General features: G+C 40.9%; 1 protein-coding gene across 12 annotated transcripts in view; it reads left to right on the top strand.

Moving 5' to 3' along the window:
* Septin10 (septin 10) overlaps positions 1-20,023 on the top strand; it is an 86,409-nt gene that overhangs the window by 46,910 nt on the left and 19,476 nt on the right. For 7 of the 12 annotated variants that reach the window (XM_076557219.1, XM_076557217.1, XM_076557215.1 and 4 more), the window contains 2 exons: positions 708-840; positions 5,653-5,840. In XM_076557219.1, coding sequence (XP_076413334.1) covers positions 708-840; positions 5,653-5,840 — 321 coding nt within the window. Of the gene's footprint in view, positions 1-707; positions 841-5,652; positions 5,841-7,527; positions 8,422-20,023 lie in introns of those variants that run through there. The other 5 variants (XM_076557222.1, XM_076557223.1, XM_076557225.1 and 2 more) reach the window with 1 other exon arrangement.

Raw genomic sequence — 20,023 nt, forward strand, 5'->3', positions numbered from 1 at the left:
GAAACAGGTGAAGACTCAGCATGTAGGTATCTTTTAAGGACAGTGAGTTACTTGGTTTGGCCAGAACCTGAGGGGACTCAGTTTGTTCATTGAGGATTGCAGGGGTTTTTGTTTGTTTGTTTGTTTGCCTGTTGTTTAAAAGAGGTGTGATCTTATTCTACAGATGGTGCAAATATATCTCAGGGAGAAAGGCTAAGGGGCATTGTGGTTTGGGTGGAAACTCCAGGGCTGATGAGAAGAACACAGAGAGAAGAGGAGCTAGAAGTCTAGAGATCATTGGGAAAATAGTTGGATGGAAATGTCAGGGGTCACACTGGTTCGAATACACTAGCTGCAGAAAGGGAAGAAAGACTGCATCATAGATAAGCTGACCTGCCTGGGTGCACAGAGATAAGCAAAGTGAGTAAGTCATGTGACTTCATTACTTCAGCTAGTAGGTCGATGCCAATTAAGACAGATTGAAAAAGGAACATGTTTGGGATAAAATGTGAGTAGTTGTGAGGACACTTTCTTCTTTTTAGTCAATCTTAGTACGCTTTACTAGCTGCGGCACTGAAAGTTTTTCAACTGAGTTGTAGGCAACGGCATGTTTGGGGGTCATCAGAAATGATGGTATATGAGAAAACCAGGTCAATTTGAGGCATATAAAGTCTTGCAAAACAGCTGTATCATCTTCTTAACATAAGAATAACACAATAACTTTTTAGTCTTCAAGAGACTTATGAAGCCAAGAGACTCGAATTCTATGGTGAACGTCAGAGGAAGGAAGAAGAGATGAAGCAGATGTTCGTGCAGCGAGTGAAGGAGAAAGAAGCCATTTTGAAAGAAGCTGAACGAGAGGTGAATGTGGTTCAGTGTGATTTGTATTTATTTCTTTATATGGTCTATAAAATTGGAGGACTAATTAGACTGTAGTCATCCTTTGAAAACTATGACATATAGTCTTTAAATATAGACTTTAAAGAAATTACAACCTGAAATCCAATTAAACTTCTAGTCTTTGGAGCAAACATTCTTCCATTAGAAACAGTTTATCAAAGACTTGTAACTACTAGGTTACTAAGAAGTATTCCAATACTATAACCAGAAACATGTCAGCTGTGGCTTATTAAAATACTTTTCCTAGGGCAGACAAAGCAATGTCTATTCCTCTTCTCAAGGTACTGACAATAAATTGAGGCAGAATTTTGCCAAAGTTCACTCTGGGGAACCAGTGGATTTATGGGCTTCCTTACAGAGCCTAGATGAGGGGTTACTTAGAGAGGCGGGCACTTCTACCCCAACCTGGTAGAGGCACCTGGAAAGCCTTACCCAGCAGGATGAAGGCTTCCCTGGTAGCAGCATAGTTGGAGCCCTGGCTCTCGTCTTTCCTTACCTCCTAGGCCCTCCCCCAGGCCATGGGCAGAGTTGCAGCTGGATACTTAGGGGAGAATCTGGTGGCCTACTCAGAGCCTCTGTGCAGGGATGTAAATCATCAACCAGCTCAGCTGGGTTTATCTTTGCAAGGCACTGTAGTTGAACTCCCCAAGATGATGGCCGTTTGGCTCAGAGGACAGTCACTCATGGCAGCTGTTGTTGTTTCCAGGAGTTGGGGTTGTTATTTACCATAAAGTGAAAGCTGTGAAATGACTTTCTTTACATTTGCATTCAGATCTTATGATTGGACTAGAGAACCTTGGGACTCACCCTGTCATAAGAAAATACTAGTAAATTCCCTGGAAAGATTTTTTTCCCCTCCCTTCTCATTCCTTAAGCAATGATTTCAGTTTTGAGTTAGTATCTCTGTTTTCTTATGTACATCAGTATCCTTGCGCAAGTGTGTACACATACACGTGTGCAGGTCAGAAGTCAACTTTGGGTGCTGTCCACCTTGGATTTTGTTTGTTTGCTTGCTTGTCTGAAGTAGGATCAGAACCCCAGGGACCTGCCTGTCTGTACTCCCCATTGCTGAGATGACTTAGCACGGATGACCACACCCAGCCTTTAGGCCGGGGTTCTGAGCATTCACTCAGGTCTTCATTCATTCACAGCAGACACTTTACTGACTGACATATCTCTAGCCAGTTGTGAATGAACTGTCAGAAACATAGACACAATGATGTTTTTCCACGGTGTCAACACTTATTGAATAACAAGTTTGTAAGTAAAAGTCAGTTTCATTGACTACAATGCCAAGCAATCCCAGTTTCCCTTGATAGCTGGCTATTGGTATTCATAGGTCCTTTATTATTACAATCTCAATTACTAGTATTAACTCTCAGATCACACATTACACTGCATACAGTGATAGATACAGGAGTGAGAGTATGAGTAGGCTCGAGAAGGGCTACAGTAAGATACCCCGGGTTCAAGGAGGCATTTCTGTGGGGTGGGGGTAGTCACTGAAGGTGCTTAGATAAGACACTAGAGATCCCAGAAGCTGCTCAAGGCAGGCAGGACATAGTGTCATAGGACCTGTTCTAGATGTTTACCAAAGACAGAATGCAGATGGTTGAGTGACTGACTAGAAATCCTTTGCTCTGCATCAAGCAGTGAGGACGGTCAAGCGGCAGAGATTCTTCACTCCCTTGACATACCCGCTGTGTCAAACGACACGTCGGTAGGGTCGCCACCATGTCAGCGTTACTGTCCTTTCTTTCATGGAGTTCAGGGGAGAATGTTGACTCTTGGTTGTTCTGGTGTGTTTGCTATGTATTTAGGTATGTTTGATAATCAGGCCCATGTGTTCACAGTCTACTTTGACAATTCATAGGTTGTTTTAGTTACTTTTTGTTGCTGTGATAAAATAATATGACCAAGGCAGTTGTAGCAGGAATTGATTTGGCCTTATGGTTTCAGAGTGGCCTTCATCATGCTAGGTGAGGTAGTAGGTGGCCGGAGCAGGAAGCTAAGAGATCACATCCTTAATGCAGACAAGAAACAGAATGAACTGGAAGTGGGGTGAGGTGGTCAGAGCCCTCACTCAGTGACATGCTTCCTCTGGCAATGCTGTACTTCCTAAAGGTTCCCTAATGTCCCCAAAGAGCACCACCAGCTGGGGACCAAATGTTTAAATACTCCTGTGGGGGAACATTTCTTGTTCAAACCACCGCTTTGTACCCTCATGAATAAGTTATTTATGAGTCTGTGCCTCACTGATACTGGCTGATATTTAGGTTAAGAGGGCAGGCAGATTCTTGTGCTCCCAAACAAGGAGTTGAGCAGGGGCAGTCCCGGCAGAACTGTGCGTATCCAGGAATCTTGGCTGGGCCTGATAGAACTGTTTTATTGTTTCTGGTTATATTTTCTGTTGTGTGTTTATGACCATGTAGGTAGCCAAATTTTAACCTCTTATAGTGCTAACGTCAGTCAAGACTCGGGGTTACTCTCGGGAACTTAAGAGGAGCCCCTTGGCTTTGGTCATTTTTTCTTTACATGTTGAATGATATTTTTGTCCATAAGAATGGTCAGGGTCTTGCTAACCGTGTGGCTTCCCTTAGAAGGGGATGTTCCCTCCCTCCTGATTCTCTCTCTGCAGGATGTGACTGGTTAGATCCAGTCTCTGGGCTCGTCTTGTTCTCTCTGGTCATGAAGACAGGGACTTATCAGAGTCATAGGGCTCTTTTAGAAGGGCCCCTCTCCACCACCTAGGTCTTGACTGACCTTAGAGGCTTGGCAAGAGGCAAAATCTGGGCTGTGCTTACAGCCTTCTCACCCCTCATTGGTTTGGAAACCCAGAGGATGTTTCATTCCTCTTACAGAGTGGGTGATAGATTCTAGTTTTAACTTTTGGGTAACAGACAAAACTTAGACAAAACCAGATTTTTAACAAACGTGGGAGAGAGTATAATTATGTTGATTAAACATCATATTTTGTTTAAGTCAGTTTTTGTGTTACCAAGAGCTGGTCAATATCCTAAGAGGACTCCTTTGATTAAAGTAGAGCTCCTCTATCAGTGTTGATTTTTACCTCATGAATCTTCCTAACCTTTAATCATATACACATTCCATCTTTAAATTTCATCTTTCATAACCCTTTTTTTCCCACAAACCTTTCACTTACAGCCTTTCTATGTTTTTTTTTCTCTCCTGCTTATTGGTTCCTTTTTATGTCACTTAAAGAAGGAACAAAATGAAAACATTTACCAAATTACATTCATGGAATAATGTGATCTAAGGTTACCTATCCATAAAAGTATAGTTTTTGTCTGTTGTAAGTACTGGGAGACTCTGTGGGCATTGGGTTCTCGTAAAGGCTCTTCCCTCATTTTCCCTTGGTTTTACATGAGTTGGAGAGCTTTAAGATGTTAGCATTCAAACAATAGCTGGCCAAGAAAGCAGAGCTTCCAGTGACCAGGGGTCATGAACCGTCTTGTATTAACAGGAAAGAAAGTACACAGAGAGCAAAAAAATCTTTCTACTTTAACCTTGTAATTCTAAGGAGATAAACTTCCCTCAAGAATTTGGAGTAGATAGCAAATGGTTACTTTTTCCTGGAGGAGCAAGGAAGGAGGAAAGAGGAGTGGAGTGGAGTGGGCTAGACAGGACCTGGCACTGTTGTCTTCCTTAGAACACACGTCAAGTTGACCAGATGAGCTGCCGTTCTGTGCTGCATTATGTGCTGGAGTAGGGATTGGCAGGAGACAGAAACAGCTCTCTCCTCTCCGATTGTCTCTTTACCCAGAAATAAAGTAAAGCTACCAGAGAGGAAATGCTTGGTGTTTGAGAGCCACCCTCTGACGTTTTTAGACTTAAGACTGTCTAATGGTCTCTGTGTTATAAACGGGCCAGGTCGTACTTACATTCATTCTCCATGGGATTTTGAATCGATGTCTCAAGTATGTAACTGTTAAAACAAACTGTTTTCAGCTGGGCGGTGGTGGCGCACGCCTTTAATCCCAGCAATCGGGAGGCAGAGCCAGGCGGATCTTTGTGAGTTCGAGGCCAGCCTGGTCTACAGAGCGAGATCCAGGAAAGGCGCAAAGCTACACAGAAAAACCCTGTTTCGAAAAAACAAAAAACAAAACAAACTGTTTTCAGCAATGAGATCCAGTTTATAGCTTTTATAGAAGTTGAAGTTGTCCCTTGGAAGAAAAAAAGCCTGGTCATAGGGAACGTCTCATTTACCTTTCTCATCTACAGAGAGGATCTAGCTGCAGTGTGCTGTTAGAAGTTAAGATGCTGTTCAGAGGCCAGGTGTCTTTGTCCCCTGGCTTTTAAGTATCCCATGGGTGTCTGATGAAAAGAAGGTAGTCCTGATTCCCATCTGTAAGGGGAGGGAAAATGAATCAGTGAGGTAACAAAAGAGTTTTGTTGTTGTTCTTGGTTATTTTCTTCTGTACTTGTGTGTTCCTTATTTTTATTGAGCATAAATTTGAGGATCTTTGTTAAATAGGCTTTGTGGATAAAATGTAAGGCAAGGATATAAAAATGTTAGCAAACAGTCAAAAGTTTTGTTCCTGAGGCTATGGCTTTTATGTATTTGGCTCACTCACATAAAGGAACTCTCTAATTAAAGTTCCTATGGCAGTTGACGGCTTTTACTGGCACCGTGGACAGTGGGCTGGATGAGTTGCATTAGGGTGGGAGGGTACTGGATTGCTAAGACAGAATACTCCTGCCTGTGTGCTGCCACATAGTGCCAACTGTGGGAACTGTCCTTGTGTTTTGTAGCTTCAGGCCAAATTTGAGCATCTTAAAAGAATTCACCAGCAAGAGAGGATAAAACTTGAAGAAAAGAGAAGAAATTTGGAGGAAGAATCAATTGCTTTCTGTAAGAAGAAAGCTGCCTGCGACCTCTTCCAGAGCCAGTCATTTTTGGCGACAGGTAGCAGCATTAAGAAGGACAAGGACCGAAAGAAGTAAGAGTCCTGCTACCCTGTCCTGTGGCCCTGCCCCTCACCTGTGGCTTCCGCCTGTTTGCTCTTCCTTTCCTGTGTTTCCTTGCTCCCTGTCTGCCTCCTGCTGCCAACACTCCAGCAGCTTCAGAGCAGAGACCTTGTCCTTGTTCTTCACTGTCCTTTGAGCAGGCAGAGTAGTGCCTGGCATGTCCAGGATCTTCGGTGTTTACAGCATTAAGGAATGGCCAGACTCAGACACCTCACAGCTGTGACTGTCAGGTGGGGCAGGCTGGGTGGGTAGGCGACTGGTATTTCACAGCCCTGCCGTGGTTCAAGGACACAGCTGATACCATGAGTAACTTTGTGTTTTATGTTTCCCTAGAAATTAAATTTTGATGGACAATCACTGAATTAAATATCTTATTAATAAAACCTTAATTTTAGGCTCATTTTAAAAGACTAATTCTACTAATCATTGATTTTTTTTTTGTGAGAATTTTTTATTTTAATAAGGGAATCAGGCTATCAGCTGGAACTCGTGTGCTTTGAACTCAGAGCTGGTGAAATCAATGACGGATATAAAGATGCAGAGGAAGGTAGAGAGGGCCACAGTTCAAGGGGTTGGTGTGAGTAGCAATTAGAGATAATCTCAAACTTAAAGGGTTAGGATATGTGTTAAAGTTACCAGTTTTTGAAAATAAGTTTATTTCCCTTTTTGATCGTTTCCTTCAGTACTCTGTGTCCCTTGTTTTATTCCTCCTACTTTAAACGTCCTTTGTCCACTTCACTGTTTTACTGTCAAGAAACCTGTCATGATTTGTTCTGTTGGCATGTTCCATTGTGGGTCTTCTGCTCCACTGGTCCCTGTCATAGGAGGGCAATGCTCTAATGTGTTCCCACAGAACAATTCCTGCCTCTGTGAATTCGGTGCTTATGTTTTGTGTAATTATTTGTTGAAAGAAAGAATGTATAATGATATATTTTGATTGAAGTATTGGATTTAAGATATAAATTATAAATACAACTTATTACTAGTTTTACCATGTTTTAAATAAAAAAGAGCTCTTTTTACTTTAATATTCCTTCATTGTAATCTAGTATAACAAAACAAGATCCCCCAGTTTTCCCATATCTATCTCCCCAATAAAAGTGTCCTTCCACTCTCCTTGAGAGTCATGCTGTTGTTTACAAAGTCAGACAAATGGATTCCTTTTTCTTTCTTTTCTCGTATCCTAATACTTGGGATTGAGCCTACAGTTTCCCTTATGGTAGGAAGCACTCGTACTGCTGAGTTCTATCGAAAGCTTCTTTTTTTCTTTTTTTTTTTTTTTTGAGACAGACTCTGTGTAGGTAGGAAAGATGCAGAACTTGTGGTCGTCATTCCTCTCCCTACAAGTGCTAGGATTACAGTGTGTGCCAGCATGTCTGGTTTTTGAATTTATACTGTACTAAAGAATCTAATCCAGAGCTTTACGTGTTCTTTACCAACTGAGCTGCATCGCATCCCCGGCCCAAGCACAGATCTGTAAGAGCTCCAGATGCATACTCAAGACAACGTGGCTTGCTATTTTTTTCTTTTTCAAAGTCCCATAGCTAAATATCCTGTATGTGCTGTTTGCTCTAAGCTTTGTGAAATTAATACTTTTGACAATTTTTGCTTCTTATGTTTTTTTAATTGTTCCATTCAAAAGATTTTTTTTCTTTTCAGCTCCAATTTTATGTAATACAGGAGTTCCAGAGCACAGATGGTCATCACGATCAAAAGTTATTTGTATGCTTTGAGAGTTTGCTCTTTTTGCCTTATCACTGACTCAGTTATCTAGCAAAGGGCTAAAGTTAGAAAAATATTTTCACATATAAGGCTGATCTGCCAGCCAACGTGTATATTTCTCACACATTTACAGGCGTTGGGAATCTCTAAGTTGCTGGTTTGCTGTAGATCTTGGTCTACTTCCCTGCTGCCCAATTGTCACCTGACTGCTTGTTATTCTAAACAGCAAAGGGTCATTGCCATTAGAAGTACAGAACTCTTCATATTATGGATATCGGATTGTATTTTCATTCTAGCTGAACATACGTTTTTGTTGTATACTAAACAGAAAACACTGGAGGCATATACTTTGGAATGTATTACAAACTTAAAGCTAACATCAGTAGTAAAAAACTTTAAAATATTTGCTACAGTGACTCAATTAGCAATATTCTGAGGTTTCATGTCAAACTGTGTAACCTTTTGTGTGCTTCAATGTGCCTTGTTGTGTATTGCTTGATAAAACAAACAATTTTTAAAGTTAAAACATACATTTGAAGCTGGGTTATCATACTATTTTCTTTAAGATATCATAAATATTTTTTAAAATGCTGCCTTTCAAGGGACTAAGAAAGTTGAAAGAATAAGAAAGCTGAAAATTGTATTAGAGTATATGAATCTTAAATATATTAAAACTTGATACTTCATATTTCAGGAGATATTTGCATTCAGTGCCTTAATAGTCCAGAACAATGTTTTATCTTTTCTAATGGTTATACGTTTATATGTTTTCATTCTTTTGTACTTGAATATTCTGTATTCTGAATAAAATTGATATTCTTGACAAATCTACATATTTCCTAAAATGTGTTTAAATATGCTTAAATTTTTTTTAACAGTAGAACATGATATTTCATTTCTTTCCTACAATATATATGTGTGATCAAATCAAGGTAATTGGCATACTTATCAACTCAACAGCCATTTTGTGTAGAGAACATTTAGAGTCCTCTCTATTAAATGTATATATTTTTATCAGCCATACTTATTATACTGTATTGTAGACTATTAGAAAATTTGTCCTATCCAGTTTTACCCTGCACCTATACTTTGCATCCCCACCTTCCCTATATCCTTCTCAGCCTCTACTAATTACTGTTCTTTTCTTATTCTTCTGAGACAAAATCTTTTAGCTTCACATGTGAGAAAGAACATGCTATATTTGTCTTTCTGTGCTTGACTTATAATGACCCTTTGCTCCTCCTTGGTTATACAGGTGATAAGATGTCACTATTATGACTGAATAGCATTCCATTGTGTCTATCTGTACTGCATTGTCCTTTCTTATCATCCATGGATAGGCTTCTGGCTAGTCCACCTCTAGAGTGTTATGAACAATGCTGCATTAAACTTGTCTCTTTGATGTACTGATTTCATTTCTACTGGTTATATTCCTAGGAGTGGAACTACCAGATCATAATATAGTTCCATTTCTATTGTTTTTAGGAAGTTGTTCTCATAATCATACTCATTTATATTTTCACCAATGGTATATGAAAGTTATTCTTTCTCTACATCTTCATCAACATTTATCACTTATTTATTTGATGATTATCATTGTAAGCTACCTGTGTCTTTGCTAACATTTTTAAAATGTTAAAATCACCATTCTAACTGGGATGAGATCTCACTGTGAGACAATTTTTATATATTTGCTGGTCATTTATATTGCTTTGAGATCTGTGTATTCATTTTGTTTATCCATTTTATAATTGGATTTTTCTTTTACTATAGAGTGTTTTTGGCCTCTGATATTGTTTTTGGCCCAGTCCACAGCCACTGAGACCCAAGTAAACACACAGAGGCTTATATTAATTAAAACTGCTTGGCCATTAGCTCAGGCCTACCACTGACTAGCTCTTACACTTAAACTCAGCCCATTTCTGTTAATCTATATGTTGCCACGTTCTGCGGCATTACCTGTGTGCCATTACATGCCGCTCCCTGGACAGCGGGCTGGCATCTCCCCCTCAGTTCTGTTTCTCCCTCCCAGAAATCCTGTTTGCTTGTTCTGCCTCTACTTCCTGCCTGGCTACTGGGCAATCAGTGTTTTATTTATCAACCAATCAGAGCAACACATTCACAGCATACAGAAAATCCCACAGAACCCCCCCCCTTTTCTTTCTAATCAAAAAGGAAGGGTTTAACTTTAACATAATAAAATTACATATAACAAACAGTTATCAAGCAAGAATTGCAGTTACAATATTTAGTCTATTTGTATTTTGTAAAATTAAAGAAAATATTCTATCTATCCTATATTTGTGATTCTAAAGTTTCATATCTTATTTATCTTTTATCATAACTAAGGAAATTATAACTATCTAGTCTTCAACAACATCAAAGACCTCAGAAGGATACAATATTATCTAAGTAAGTAGGAAGTGCATTGTAAGTGTAAGTAAACTGCACAAATTCTGGGTTTGGTGTCCCAGGTTTCAGCACCAAAATGTTAGTAAATTGATGGCTGAAACTGCAAGGAGACAGTTCAGCCCTAGAGGGCAAGGTATCCTGGACACCTCGAGCTACTTAGAACAAGAGCTCTGCCCTGAAGGTGTCCCGGACACCTGGAGCTGTTTAGCACAGCTCTGATGGTTGGAACTAGAAAGAAACAGCCCAACCTTGGAAAGGAAATTTTTCTGACTTCTCGGGAGAGGTAGGCCTGGAACTACTTCAGCAAGGAAGGGTATCCTGACTCTTCAGGAAATACCTGGTGTGATGGGGTATGGTCTTCCCACAGGACACAGCAATCCTGCTCTCCTGGAGAGCCACAATCTCCAGCTCAGTGTTACCAGCTCCCCCTTGCTCAGTCCACTATGGGATGTCCCAGCAAGGTTCTTCTGTGCACCAGTGAATGAAGGTCTTCACCCAAAACTCTTTTGAGAAAGAGTTTATTTGGGAAGGAGGAGTCCAGGAGAGTAGCTGCCTCTACCAGGGTGGAGAGATCAGCTCACAACTGACTGGGCAGGGTGGTTTATATAGGATGTCTAGGGGGTGGAGTCAACTGTGATTGGTTAGTTTATTTTCTGCCCAGGTATTGGCCAGTTTTGTGAGCAAGGGGTAGAGATGGCCCTGATTTCAGGGCCAAACTGTGTTTCTTTTACTGGCCTTTCTTGGCTTTTTGACACTACCTCTAAGGCCAGGGCACATTTCTTTCACTGACTCTGATTCTAGGGGCCAAGAGTGTTATTTTGGTATTAGTTTCAGAGTCAGGGCATATTTCCTGGGTTCTGGGTTTGGGGATAAAGTGTTCACTTCTCTGGCTCAGGTCCCAAACACAGACTGTGTTTCTTTCCCTGGTCCTGGGGCCTAGGGCCAGGATTCTGCTGTCCTGCTCTGTGATTGGTTGTTTTCACAAGTCAGTTGGACAGGGGCAGAGGTGGCTCTGATCTGAGCTAAACTGTGTTTCTCTCACTGGCCTTATCTGAGCCATCCTTCCCTAATTCTGGGCTCCAGGATCAGGGTGGGTTTCTTTAGCCAGCCCCTTTTCCCTACAGGAAGCAACTTTCAAAAATCTAGAATGACAGAGACAGCTGCCTTCCTGGATAGTCATCCAAAATTCCTCTACAACTTTGGGGCATCCTTCTTTAGCCCATAGGCCTAGAGTCTCTCAGTCACTTCTGTGTCCTTTTACAATGTCTGGCAGTTTCTTCTGCAAAGCAGGAGCCTGAAGGACCATTTTGCCTTGCAAAGTTCAGTGGTCACCTTCCTATGGGTCCTGCATGTCCGGTCGATACAACATTTCATCAAGCAGTCCAGGCAAGAACAGTTTCTTGCCCAAATGGCTATTTTTGCCAAGAAGAAGATAAACTCCATATGGAGTGTCTTCGATGCCCATCTTTCTCTTTGAAGTAAGTTGGTGCTGCCAAGAATAGTCGTGTCTCATTGTCCAGAACGTCAAAGTTCTTAAAACATTTTAAATGCCGTATTCTGTAGGTCTTTCAAGTGTTTGAAGATTACCTATCTATCTGAAATATATGTATGCATACCTAGAAAATTTATCATGACTATAAGTTTGACTATCATAGAAGACTAATTATTAATCTATATTTTTAAATTTTTTATTACAATTTAAATAATTTACATAAACATGCTACCTTAAACAAGGGTAGAAATATCCTTTCTCTTGTTCTATAGTTCTCTTCCATCTGTTTCATTTGCTCTGTTAAAGCTCTTTAGTTTGGCATAATCCAGTTAGTACATTTTTCCTTTTGCTGTCTGTGCTTTTGGTGTCTTATCCAGACCGTCTTTGCTCAGACTGATGCCCTGAACTGATTCCATGTAATTTCTTCTGATGGTTTTGTGTTTCAGGTTTAGTCATTTTTTCCATTTTTTAGTTGATTTTTATATTGTTAGAAAGTGAACAGGCAGGAAAATGAGCATGCACTACCCAGAGTTGGAGAAGTCAGGTGTCATCCACTCCAAGGAACTGGGCCCAAGCCTCAGTTCTCACAGTTTTATAGGCTGACAAGAGCTTTAGTCTTGTCCATTAAAATCTGCCCGCGCCGGGCGGTGGTGGCGCACGCCTTTAATCCCAGCACTCGGGAGGCAGAGGCAGGCGGATCTCTGTGAGTTCGAGGCCAGCCTGGTCTCCAAAGCGAGTTCCAGGAAAGGCGCAAAGCTACACAGAGAAACCCTGTCTCGAGAAAAAAAAAAAAAAATCTGCCCATGTGCCTGGGGGCCGGCAGGCGTTCTCTGCAGCAGCGGTTTTAAACAAGTGCAATTGATAAAGGTAAAGCAGCTTTTCCCTAAGTGTCTGTTTTCTCAAGATAAGGAGAAGGGGGATTAGCTGAGCAAGCAAGAGTATGAAGGAAGAACTCCCAAGTAAAATTTAATCCATTCTAATCCTCCTCATATATATATTTAGTGAGTGATAGGCACTTAGGATTTTTCTTTCCATGCAGATTCCCAGTTTTCCCAACACTATTTGAAAAAAACTGCTTATGTGTGTGAGGGGTGGTGGGCACGTGCTGAGGTGACTGTGGAGGTCGGGACAGCTTACGGAAGTCAGTTCACTTCCATGGCGTTGTGACCAGAGATGGAGCTCAGAATGTCGGGCTTGGTAACAAGCACCTCACACCCCTGTGCCACTCGACTGCCTCAGAGACATTTTTTGAAGAGACAGTCTCTTCTCCAGTAGTTATTCTTGATGCTTTTGTTTAAAATAAAAAAAAAAATCAGTTGTCTGTAATGACCTGAGTTATTTCTGTTTTCTTTATTATGCTCCATTAGTCTTTTTTTTTTTTTGTTTGTTTGTTTTTTTCCCAGATAGGGTTTCTCTGTGTAGCTTTGGGCCTTTTCCTGGAACTCACTTGGTAGCCCAGGCTGGCCTCGAACTCAAAGAGATCCGCCTGCCTCTGCCTCCCAAGTGCTGGGATTAAAGATGTGCACCACCACTGCCCGGCTCCATTAGTCTGTTTTTGTTTTAAGTTTTGGAGTCTAGTATTTGTGATGAGTCCAACTTTGTTGTTTCTGCTCAAGATGGCCTTTTGTGGTTCTATTTATATTTTTATTTATTTATTTATTTATTTAGTTAGTTAATTTTTAGGTTTTCCTGTGTAAATATCAGGTATTTGGAGAACTACACATTGAATTATAGATGGTAGTGGGAGATTTTTAGCATACCTCTTATAGATGAGAGATTAGGAAGACTAGAAATTAGTAAAGTTGGGGGAGATTAAAATAAAAAAACACTCATGTTGTGACTTTCCCTGGGGAGACATGAACAACTTTGAATACATAGAGGAGCAAGTGGCACGAAGCCCACCCCAGCGTGGGTGAGGAAGTGAAGGCTGCATCATGTGCTTGGACGGAAGGCGAGCCTCAGAGTCTTCAAAGGAATGAGTGACACAGATTATGTTCTCCGGTTATACTTCAATAAAACACCAATAAAAAGGTAGCAGGGGTTTTATATGGATGAAAAGAAATGCACTTCTAAATAAGTGTAGATGGGAGAAGAAAGGGGTATTAAAATATTTTGAGCTGAATGATAATGTGAATCTATAACTTAAGGGGAAGCCAAAACCATTTCTAGAGTGAAGTTTATAGTCTTGAGGACATGGAGTAAGGGAATGGCTGAAAAACCAATTCATTTAAAGAAGAAAAAAATCAACCGAAAGAAAAATAATAGAAGATTAAGAATTGAGATAGAAAAAGTCAAGTTCTTGTTTTAAAAGATTTAGGAACCTATGGGAAGAATGAGCAAGAAAGAAAAAAAATCCGTCGATGTCAAATTGAAAGCACACAGTAGGTTGAGATGCAGCTCCGGGGCAGATGCGAGACGGGGAAGCTTGGCAGCCCGGGCTCCGGCGGCCTGTGTCCACACACCTATCCTAGCACAGCACTTAGCAGTCTGGAACCCCGCCTGCATCAGGCTGCACAAACACTGGTCTAAACCGTGTAATAAATTGCTCCTCCTTAGCAGCCCCATGGTAGTTCACCTCTTGTGACCAAACACGTCCTGAAACTAGGAAAATGGGCCAGTCCGTCTTGAACTGGTTTTTGGATATGTGTTCAGTAAAAGACAGCCTATGCCCTTTGAATTAACTTCTAGGGAATAAATCCTTTTTATCATCTTATGCCTATTGGTGTCTGTGCATATTATTAAAATCAGATGCATCAACAAGCTTCCTAGTTAAGGTTTCTATTTTGGTGATAAAACACCATGATCAAAGGCAACTTGGAGAGGAAAGAGCTTATTTAACCTTGTAGTTTATAAGCCCATCATTGAGGGAAGACAGGGCAGGAACCTGGAGGCAGGAGCTGGAACAGGCCATGGTGGAACACTGCACACAGGCCTGTGCCTCCTGGCTTGCTCAGCCTGCTGTCTTAGACCGTCCAAGACTACTTGCCTATGGGTAGCACCTCTGTCATCAACTATCAATCAACAGAATACCCCACAGGCTTGCCTACAGGCAGGTTTTATGGAAACACTTCTCAATTGAGGTTACCTCCTCTCAAATGACTAGCCTGTGTCAAGTTAAGCCACAAGCTAGCTAACGTTATGAGAAAGGATGTGCCCAGTGAACTAACGTTTAATTAACCCTGTGGTGATATTTTATTTGTGTACCTCAATAAAGCTTATCTGGGGATCAGAGGAAAAAGCCAGCTACTATATTAAACACAGAGGTCAGGCAGTGGTAGCACACACCTTTAATCCTAGCATTTGGGAGGCAGAGATCCATCTGAATCTCTGTGAGTTCAAGGCCTCACTGGGGACAGAGCCAGAGTGGTGGCACATACCTTTAATCCCAGCACTAGTTAACCATAGAGGTCTGGAGGTCTGTACAGACAGACAGGAAGTGATAGAGCTGGGCAGAGAGAGGAAGTAAGATGGCAGGGCACAGAAAGGTATATAGGCGTGAGTATACAGGAAGTAGCTTTCTCTGGAGGCTGAGGAGTTGGTAAGGTGAGGTTGGTTGTGGCTTGTCCCATTCCTCTGATCTTTCAGTTTTTATTCCAATATCTGGCTCTGGTTTTTTTTTTATTAATAATAATACCATTTAAGATTTGTCTTATATAATCCTAGCCTCAATTGAATAGAAGATCACACACCTGGCCCTTGGCATCTAACTCCTCCACTTGGACTTAAAGAGGAAGCCCTGAGCAGTAGCTGAAGTCTCTTGAGTATTCTAGCTCAGTTGCCTTGTTTTTTTTCTTGAAGTACATTTTCATCTGTACTTTTGCTTCATTTCTAGAAAAAAAAGCTTCCCCCCCAACCCCCCTCCCCAACTCTCACTGCTTTACTATTTGTGTGTATTTATTTAATTACTTATACCAGACACCAGGAACCCATAAATGCTTGTTTTGGACCAAGGTCACTGGTAACAATCATGCCCAAGAAGACTCTGGATTGAGTTAACAACAATGCAAAAACAGAAAAAGAAATTAACTCCAGAATATAAACAACACAACTGGGTGCTGCCGAATGGAGAGACTGGACGACTATGCTAGAGATAGGAGTGCCAAGTGGTTCAACCATGTAGCAAAAGGTTGCCAGTTACTTATCTCTACCAAAGTTTTGTGTTTGTGGGGTGTTTTGTGATGTATGTTTGTTTGTTTTATAGTTTCTTTATGTTTGTGGGTTTGGGGTTGGGTTTGTTTCTGGGTATAACAAGTCTTCACAAACAGTAGCTTGAAACATTATGGAACTCTGAACCAGTAGGAGCTCATCACTTGGAGAGTGGGTCTCACTGTGCTGGGACCAGTGTCAGCAGGGTTGTGCTCTGTGGGAGCTGAGGAAGAATCCCTTGCCTTGCCTTTCCAGCCTCCAGAGGCTCCTGCATTCCTTGACCTTTATTCTCTCTATATCCTGAAAGCCAGCTGAACAGGTTATATCATGGTATGAATCTGACTTTTCTCTCTTCCTTTCCCTCTCCAAGACCCTTCTGTTATGTTGGGATACCTAGTCAGTGTCCTTTATCAGCTCCAATTCTCCTTGGCCTTGTAATTTCATTCATAAGTTCTGGAGATTTGGAGTTTTTAGTGGGACTTGGTTCTACTTGTCCCCCAGTAATCCAAGTCCTAGAAATGTACTCAAGAGCTCAAAAGCATATTTTCCTTCCAGGACTTGTTTAAATGTATAAATAGCATCTTCTTTTTCACAGTCTGCCAAAATTCAGGCAACCACAATGACCAAACTTTTGCTACATAGTTGAACCGTTTTGCACTCCTGTCTCTGATAAAGTCGTCTAGTCTCTCCATAATCTTGCATTCGTAGCACCCAGTCTTGTTGTTACAGTATAATACACTCGGGGTGTCTTGTCCTTGCTTATCCTCCTACCTCTGCCACCGCCCCGTTCCCACCAAGTTTCCATCTTACTTTCGTGTCTTTTGTTTTTGGTTTTTGACACAATAGGTTTAGGGGATACTTCCCTCAAAACAAAAAGCAACCGCCCGTAGTTCCAGGTCATCTGGGATGACTTTAAAATGCCCTTGAAATGTTGGGGAATGGTGGAGCAGTGCACCTCCTTGCTATCAACGTGGATGGTTGGCTCTCTACATGTGTAGAAACAAATAGAAATCCACACCTGAATGTTGTTGTTCTTGCTCTTTTGGGGGGCCCGTCACCCAGCTCCCAAATAAATTGCACACTTTATTATTAATGCCCGGCCTTAGCTTTCTTGTTTCTAGCCAGCTTTTCTTAACTTAATCCATCTGTCTTTTCCCTCTGGACATTTCCCATTCTATTACTTCTGAAAATCTTACTCTTACTCTGTGGCTTGCTGTGTAGCTGGTGGCTGTCCCCTGGAGTCCTCCTCCTTCTCTGACTACTTCTTTTCCTCCCAGATTTCTTCTTCTATTTATTCTCTCTGCCTGCCAGCCCCACCTATCTCTCCCTCCTGCCTTGCTGTTGGCCGTTCAGCTCTTTATTAGACCATCAGGTGTTTTACACAGGCAAAGTAACACAGCATCACAGAGTTAAACAAATGCAACATAAACTAAAGTAATACACCTTAAAATACTATTCTACAACTTTTCCCCCTTTTTGTCTAAATAAAAATAAAGGTTTTAACTTTAACAGAGTAAAACTACATACAACAAAAGCAGTTATCAAGTAGGAGTTACATTTACAATATTCAGTCCATTTACATTTAGCAAATTCAGAGAAAGCACTCCACTATCCATCCATCTTAGTGATCCCAAAGTTTTATACATAATTTACTTTCAATTATAACTAAGGAAAACTGTAACTATAACTAGTCTTCAACTCCATTAAAGACCTAGAAGGATGTAATAATATCTAACAACAGGGACATTTGGCTGCCTGCACAGTCACCCAAAGTTCCTCTGCAACATTGGGGCATCCATCTTCAGCCTACAGGCCTACAGTATCTGGCAGACTTTTCTGTGAAGCAGGAATTTTGAAGGACTGTCCTGTCTTGTTTTGGCAAAGTTCAAAAGTCACTTTCCTATGTGTCCTGCATGTCCAGTCTGAACAGCACATTGGCAGCAGTCAAAAGCAAGAGCAGTTTCTTTGCGCAGTGGCTAACTTTGCTACAATGAAAGCAAACTCCATAAGGAGTTTCTTCAATGACCATCTTCTCTGAAGTAAATTGGTGCTGTCAGGAACAGGTGTGTCTCATTGTCATGAAAATTTTATGTTAACAAAACATTTTAAATGCCATATTCTGTAGGGCTTTGAGAGGTTTGAAGACCCTCTGTCAATCTAAAATATCTCTATATGATCTGGAAAGCATACCTAACATATCTACAAATTTGATTGTTATAAATGACTGACTACTAACCTGTATTTCCTGATTATCCTATATAGTTTATAATAATAGCTTTCAAAAACTAGAACTTTACCTTATATTTTTAAATAAACTGTATAGATACAATACCTTAAACAAGAACAGAAACATATATACAATATGTGGTAACAAAAATAACCTTAAAATTTTTATCAATATACAACAATCCTTTAAACAAGAGTAGAAACACACACACACACACACACACACACACACATAAAACAAAAATTACTTTAAATTTGTATCAATATTCTATATTCCCCTAAATGATAACAAACATTCACAACCCACCAAATAACCAAAAATCACCCATACCCCATAACGCTTGGGAATGTGGGCATAGTTTTCTCCAAACTTCTTCCTGCTGTCTGTAGACAATGTCAAGTTTTAGGAGGGAGGTCTCACCTGATCAAACCTAACCCATATTAACCCTGAAGGAATTCATAGCCTCTTATCTCCTGTGGGAACAAAACTCCAAAGCATTTTTGATTTCCATTTGACAAATATATTTTTTGACTTTTTGAAAGTTAAGGCTTTCCTAAAGTATATAGGCTGATTTTTTCAACAGTCCCTTTTTCAATTCCAGGTCTCTTTGCAGCTGTCCTTTGCTTTTCCACAATCAAAAAATTCAAAATCAATACAATAGCATGCAGGATCCCGACTACCTGTGTATTTCCCATCTTATGTGGCTTTTTTCATTTACTCTCTCTTTTAAAGACTTTATTTTATAAACTTCATTTTTTTCTATGACTATACTGCTGTGGGACGGTCTGTATGTCAAATTGCTCTGATTGGTCAATAAATAAAACACTGATTGGCCAGTGGCCAGGCAGGAAGTAGGTGGGACAAGGAGAGAGGAGAATTCTGGGAGGCAGAAGGCTGAGGCAGAGAGACACTGCAGCCGCCGCCATGACCAGCAGCATGTGAAGACGCCGGTAAGCCACCAGCCACGTGGCAAGGTATAGATTTATGGAAATGGTTAATTTAAGATAAAAGAACAGTTAGCAAGAAGCCTGCCACGGCCATACAGTTTGTAAGCAATATAAGCCTCTGTGTTTACTTGGTTGGGTCTGAGCGGCTGTGGGACTGGCGGGTGACAAAGATTTGTCCTGACTGTGGGCAAGGCAGGAAAACTCTAGCTACACTATACCCTTTTCCTTTTCTTAAGTCTACACACATTGTTAAACACAGTGTAACCTATTTAGAGGTTTTTCTGTCTGGATCTCTTTTTACTGCATATCTGTAGTCTTTTTTTGACTGCATGAGCAAACTTTTCAACTGCTAACCTGCACCTGGATCCTCTGCACACAGCTCTCAGCTGGCTCTGCCTACCCGCTTCTAGGGTTGTGAAAACCAAGCCTGAAGCTCAAGGTCGGTTGGTCTGACCAGGAACTGAATTCAACCTTCCTAGAGCTCTAGAATGCTAATGCTTGCACTCTGGCAGGCATTTTACTTTTTTGTTGTTGTTGCTCCTACTTAACATACTAGCTGTTCAAGGGCTTACTGACCAGCAGAAATTGTCCAGCCTAAACTTTCAAAGGAGCAGGTTTTTTTTTTCTTTAACTTATCTTTCTTAAGCCCTATGTGGAAATAAGGGCCCACGTTGGAACACCACAGTGGTGGTGTTTGCTTTTGCTCTTTTTGGGGGCTCACCACCCAGCTCCCAAATAAATCACGCACGCAGGCTTATTCTTAATTATGAATGCCTGGCCTTAGCTTGGCCTTTTTTCTTGCTTGCTTCTCTTAATTTATTCCATCTGTCTTTTGCCTCTGGTCTTTTCCTGTTCTCTTGCTTCTGTAAATCTTACACACGTGGCTTGCTGTGTAGCTGGGTGGCTGTCCCCTGGAGTCCTCCTCTTTCTCTGACTACTTCTTTTTTTCCTCCCAGATTTCTCTTTCTGTATATTCTGTCTGCCTGCCAGCCCCACCTATTTCTTTCTCCTGCCTTGCTGTTGGCCATTCAGTTCTTTATTAGACCATCAGGTGTTTTAGACAGACACAGTCACACAAACAAACACAGCTTCACAGAGTTAAACAAATACAACATAAACAAAAGTAGCACACCTTATAATAGTATTTTACAACACCTAAAGAATTGCTTGCCATATAAAATTACGCCTCCGTAAACCTGCTTAATTTTC

The sequence above is a fragment of the Peromyscus maniculatus genome, chromosome 21 (assembly GCF_049852395.1).
Source record: "Peromyscus maniculatus bairdii isolate BWxNUB_F1_BW_parent chromosome 21, HU_Pman_BW_mat_3.1, whole genome shotgun sequence".
NCBI lineage: Eukaryota > Metazoa > Chordata > Mammalia > Rodentia > Cricetidae > Peromyscus > Peromyscus maniculatus.